Raw genomic sequence first — 5704 nt, 5'->3', positions numbered from 1 at the left:
AGTGGAGGTGAAAGAAAATTTTATTTTTTATCAGTAAAAAAAACCAATTACCATTTCACAAATAAAATATTTTATTTATTTATGTTGAGGCAAGTCTCACTGTTGCCCAGGCTGGGGTGCAGTGGTGCAATCATGGCTCACTGTAGACTCAATCTCTCGGGGTTAAGCAATCCTCCCACATCAGCCCTCCCAAGTAGATGGAATTACCACATGCCACCATGTCCACCTAATTTTTATAGTTTTTGTAGAGACGGGGTTTCGGCATGTTGCCTAGGCTGGTCTCAAACTCCTGGGCTCAAGTGATCTGTCCATGTTGGCCTCCCGAAGTGCTGGGATTACAGGTGTGAGCCACTATGCCAGGCCAAAATATTTAACAGTAAAATATTTTAAAGGAAGAATTAGAAAAATATTAGCATTAGAAAAAATAATGAAAATCTTTTGAGGTGTTTAGGGGGAGAAAGCTCCAAGGAACTTAAAAACAAGTGATAGCATCTCAGTAACAGTCCATTTATTCAGCCCATACTGTGTGCTTTACCTAAGTGTTCACATTGAATCTCTACCACCGAATAAAGGTACATAACATACCCTGGCTTTACAGATGAGGAAACTGAGCTCAAAGAGTTCAGTCTGTCCAAGGCTGCCAAGCTGGTAAGTGACATGGCCAGGAGATTAACTCCAAAGCTCCACTGCCAGGCAGATAACAGAACATTTCCTGTTTTCATTCCTTAACATTGGGAGCAAAGTGTAGTCCTGCAAGCTTCCTGTTGTTGGGCATTTTCTGGTAAATCTTAACGGGAATGACTCCAGGTGAAGGTTCAAGCCTACCTAAAATGAAAGTTAGAATACAGCAAGATTATCTTGCAATTTTCTTTACTAGGTTAAACTGGGCTTGAATGATGAGACAATAATGACTTGATCACTGTGGCACAACTAATGGAAAGTTGGCTCCTGGCATGGACCTCTAACAACAGAAAGAAAGGCAGGATCACATCACCATGAACTCGTTTGGAATTAGGTAAAGTAGATAAACCAACGTCTGGATATTTATTTACTGAACATGATGACAACGACCCAGCCTAGCAACCATCAAAGCCCTTTGGCTCTCAGGGGTAAAGCAAATTAAAAGGGATTTTTTCAAAGGCAGATTATAGGGAAAAAGTGGTTAACATCTTTGGTGGACTATTTCATAACATGAGACTTGAGCTTCATTAAAAGGAAGGAACCAAATTCAAAGTAGGTAGATGTCTGCATGCAAAGTGCCTCGGTTCTCAGCAGTCAAAGCAGTTTAAAGTTGTCATTTTAGTTAACAGTGAAATCCATCCAGTAATGAGCAAGTCAGCTACAGTGCTATTCTAAGCACAAATCTTTTTTACTTGCAGAAAGGCATCAGTTATTTCAATGCTACAATGTGTAATTAAAAAGTGAATGTGTTATTTTGTTTACCCTTACATTATTGTATTACTGCAAGAATAAAAGTTCTGATTTTAACTAAGCTACAATTCAATGTTGAATACAACAAAGTCTACCTTGACCTAAGCTGCCTCTATTTCTGACATGGTCACAGTCTAGGAATCAAGCAGCAAGTCTGTCGGAGGCACTGGAACCAGAGCAATTCCACCTTGAATAGATGCTGAGTAAAATGAGACAGAGACCTGCTGGCTGCATTCTTAATAGTCACAAGATGTTTAAGATTAAGGGAACAGATTAATCATGCTTAATAAACAAACCCAGGACTTAACAGACCCAGGAAACGTTTTGATGTCCCACTATCTGTTAGTCCAAACTGCACTGTTTCCTAAGCCCCCTGGGCCATTTCGCAGACCCAGGTCAAAGTGAAACATTCCAGGGAGGTTTGGGTCAGGAGAAATACCCTGCCCAACTCCCTTTTCTTATCATACACAGCTGGGCCAAGGCCCAGTTGAAAGAACGTCCCTATCAAACCCTGCTGGGCAAAAGTCCAAGAAACATAACTATCACATTCTGTGGGAACAAGGGCAAAACTGCCTGATCATAGTAAATTTTATCAACATACTGCAGGCAGCAAGCCATACTGCCCATTCCTCTCCGCGCTATAAGTACCCCAGCCTGTAAGCAGCAGTGGGCTCTGCCATTAAGCTGATCTCCCATCTCCATAGGTTTTTGCAACATACCTGTGTTGCTGTTGAGCTGCCCTGTGTGTCATTCTTTTTTTTTTTGGGGGGGGGGGTCTCACTTTATTGCCCAGCTAGTGTGCAATGGTGCCATCCTGGCTCACTGCACCCCAGCCTCGCGGGTTCAAGTGATTCTCCTGCCTCAGCCTCCCATGTAGCTGGGACTGCAGACATGTGCCACCACACCCGGCTAATTTTTGTATTTTCAGTAGAGACAAGGTTTCACCACGTTGGTCAGGGTGGTCTCGAACTCCTGACCTCAGGTAATCCACCCGCCTCGGCCTCCCAAAGTGCTGGGATTACAGGCATGCGCCACCACGCTGACCTGTCATTCTTTAACCCTTGCCTTCCCTTTAAAACCTAACAATATCTCAAGAACAAAAGCATTTGCTGGGCGCGGTGGCTCACGTCTGTAATCCCAGCACTTTGGGAGGCCGAGGCGGGTGGATTACCTGAGGCCAGGAGTTCGAGACCAGCCTGGCCAACGTGGTGAAACCCTGTCTCTACTGAAAATACAAAAATTAGCCGGGCGTGGTGGCGCGTGCCTGTAGTCCCAGCTACTCGGGAGGCTGAGGCAGGAGAATCGCTTGAGCGGAGATCGCGCCACTACACTCCAGCCTGGGCGAAAAAGCAAAACTCTCCGCTGTTTAAAAAAAAAAAAGAGAGAGAGAGAGAGAGAGAGACGGAGACAGAAAGAGAGAAGGCACTGCAAACAGCTGGGAATGACAGGGCCTGAGATGAGAGATCGCAAGCTGCTGGCGAGAAAGGCGCTCAGAGGCCGCCCAGCCTGTGGACTCCCTCAGCGCAGAAAGCACATGGCTCGTTCCCCCGCTCAACAACTGAGCGCTGAAAACTAATGGATCTCAGTGGCTGAAAAGACACAAGTGACGGCACCTGACGCAAAAACAAATGTCGGCCGTTTGCTGAAGGACGAGGGGGTCCTTTAACAGGCGGTCCACACGGCCCCTCCCAGCGCGGAGACGCAGCCCCTCGGGGCCACCCCGGCCGCGAACCAGCAGCAGGGACACCTGGTCGCGTCCCCCTGGGCGAGGCTGCCTGACGTATGAAGCGACCCCAGAGGCACCTCACACGACTCACGAGGGTCGCGGGCGGCCTCTCCACAGCCCTAAAGCTCCCACACGCGGACACCGCAAGCTTGGGCCACGTTCCGCAGACTGACCTTCCTAGCTGGAGCCCCTCGCGCATCGCCAGCCCCTCAGCGGCGACTAGCGCGCGAACAGCCTAAGAGACGCGCTGCCGGCCCCGCTGGAGCCGAGCGCCCAAGTAGCTGCGGTGACAGCCGACGCCGCTATTAAGGTCGGCACACGCGCATGCGCGAGACGGGCGCGCTCCGCCCCACGCCGGTTTCCAGGGAGATGGGCGCATGCGCAGCGTGACGGGCCTGGCTGGCGGAAGGAGGTGCTACGGCGGTGGCTCCGGCGCGCTTGCGCAATAGCTGAACGCGGGCGTTTCTTTCCACCCTTTTTTTCGAATTGCTTTTGGGGGTAGATTCGAGTTACAAAATGGCCGCCCGGAGCGTGTTCCGCGGCGTTCCCCCAGCGGTCTCGGGCTGAGCCGGCGCTGTCGCCTCCCTGCCGAACACAGCGTGAGGGCCCCCCCCCCGGGGACATGGTGTTTGAGTCTCAGGGCTTGTGGAGCACCAAGTCCTCTGAGACCCGCAGTGCAGCACCGGAAGCAGCCGAGCGCGCACAGCCCGGCTACCACCAGCCGCTTCAAAACCCAGCGCCGCCGCTCCCCGGGTTTCGCCGCGCCCAAGACCCAGGTAGTGCTGCGGCTGCCGCCGGGCAGGTGAGAAGGCGGCTGGCGCGGGACGGGAAGGGGCTGAGAGCGGGAGCCTGGTGCTGAGAGCCTAGGGCCGGGAGGATGGGAGCGGGCTCGGGCCTGTGGCGGGGAGTGCGAGTGCGGGGCTGGGGACTGGACGCTGGGGGAGGGGACTCTCGGGAGGGGAGCGCCGGTCCAGGACTGGGGCACCGGAACCTGAGGAGGGGGATGTGGGTTCAAAGCTGGGGGTGGGACCCTGGGGAGAGATACGGAGCCGGGGAACGGGACCTCTTGGAGGGGTGTGTGGGTTCAGGGCCGGGATCCTAGGGAGGAGGGTGCGGGGCCGGGGGACCGGACCCCGGGAGGGGCTTGCGGGGCTGGAGAATGGGATCCTGGGGAGGGAGCGGGGTGCAGGGCTAGGGGCGGGAGCCGTGGGTCGGGCGCGCGGGTGGGCGGCGGCGGGTGGAGGGTGGGGTGGGATGACAGCGGCGCGCAGCCCGGGCTGTCTGTGAAACGGGGCTCGGGCCTCCCCGGGCTCAGGCGTCGGACTCGAGTGAGGCTCGCCCTTGCGGCCCCGGCGGAGGTAAGGGGCTGGCAGGGCTGTCCCGGCTTGGTCGTCTCCGTTTCCTTCCTTGCGATTCCTCTCGATTCTTCTCCTTGGCCGCCCCTCGTCTCTCTTCTCCTGGCCCCATTACCTCTCTGGCCTGGCTTCACTTTCTTACTGCGTTCCCGGGTCATCGATCACCCCTTTGCTCAATTTCATTAAGAAACAGTTTGGAGATTTGGTATTTCTGTCTGCTTAGTTGGTCCCCTTGTTCTCTCCGTCCAACAAGGCACCTCGCTATTAAGTGTAGCCAAATCTGTGTTTTCGTTTTAAGCTGATGTTGACAAGTTCAGCTCCAAGGGCAGAGCAGCACCGGATGCCAGAGACCACATAACTATATCAGGCACAAACGTTTTTTCCAGTTTGCCTAGTCTCCTACCACGTTGCTTGATGCCTAGCAATCATGTCAGATTTGGTGTGTGTGTGTTTTTACCCACAAGCACAAACGTTTTTTAAATTTCCTTTTATTGGTTGGTTGAGATTCGGGTCACCATGCCGGAGTGTAGTGGTGGCTCACTGTAGCCTCAAACTCCTGGGCTCAGGTGCTTCTCCTGCCTCAGTCTTCCAAGTAGCTGGGACCACAGATGTGCGCCACTTTGCCCGGCTAAGTTTTTATTTGTATTTATTCATCTAATCTATGTCTCTTTATTTTTGTAGAGACCAAGTAAGCTTCCAACTCCTGGCTTTCAGTCATCCTTCTGCCTCTCTTAAATTTTTTATAATAGGAGCTAGAGGTAAGACTCTCCAGGTGACAACCTTGTTCTGAGTAGTTTACAGAGTGTTTTTTTTTTCTTTTCCACTTCTACCATAAAAGGAAAATGTATTGTCCGATGTGTCATGCTTTGACATAAAATAGGGATTTGGTAAAATGTTTTTAAAAGTCTGGTTTGTAATCCAAGTTATTCTTCCATGCTGCAGTGCTACGACTTTGAAGTTTTGGAGGGAAGATGGTAGTTAATTGCCTTTGCTTCTAATTAAACTTGTTTTTTTAAATAATTCATTAAGCCCTTCCTCTGCTCCAGGCACTGTTTTTTGTTGTTGTTGTTGTTTTTTTAGACGAGTCTCACTCTGTCGCCTAGGGCTGGAGTGCAGTGGCACAATCTTGGCTCACTGCAACCTCCACCTCCCAGGTTCAAGCGATTCTCCTGCCTCAGCCTCCTGAGTAACT

The 5704-nt window shown here is 51.6% G+C and overlaps 1 protein-coding gene and 1 long non-coding RNA gene across 3 annotated transcripts in view; one reads left to right on the top strand and one right to left on the bottom strand.

The window, feature by feature from the left end:
- Window positions 1–375: 375 nt before the first annotated feature.
- On the bottom strand, window positions 376–3494 carry LOC108304992. The gene is made up of 2 exons (XR_001825501.1): window positions 3331–3494; window positions 376–825 (listed from the first exon to the last, which is right to left on the bottom strand). It is a non-coding gene; the product is annotated as an uncharacterized LOC108304992 (long non-coding RNA).
- Window positions 3495–3570: 76 nt separating this feature from the next.
- The window catches only part of NUP50 (nucleoporin 50), a 24055-nt gene continuing 21921 nt past the window's right edge, over window positions 3571–5704 (top strand). The window contains exons 1-2 of one of the 2 annotated variants that reach the window (XM_017529490.2): window positions 3822–3959; window positions 5194–5270. Coding sequence is in view for 1 of the 2 variants with exons in the window: in XM_017529488.2 (XP_017384977.1) it covers window positions 3780–3959 (180 nt within the window). In the remaining variant the exon portion in view is untranslated. Of the gene's footprint in view, window positions 3960–5193; window positions 5271–5704 lie in introns of both variants that reach the window. The other variant, XM_017529488.2, reaches the window with a different exon arrangement.

This window comes from Cebus imitator, unplaced genomic scaffold, assembly GCF_001604975.1.
Source record: "Cebus imitator isolate Cc_AM_T3 unplaced genomic scaffold, Cebus_imitator-1.0 Scaffold59, whole genome shotgun sequence".
Lineage (NCBI taxonomy): Eukaryota > Metazoa > Chordata > Mammalia > Primates > Cebidae > Cebus > Cebus imitator.
The sequence above is the reverse complement of the archived record's forward strand: the minus strand, read 5'-3'. Positions and strand labels throughout refer to the sequence as shown.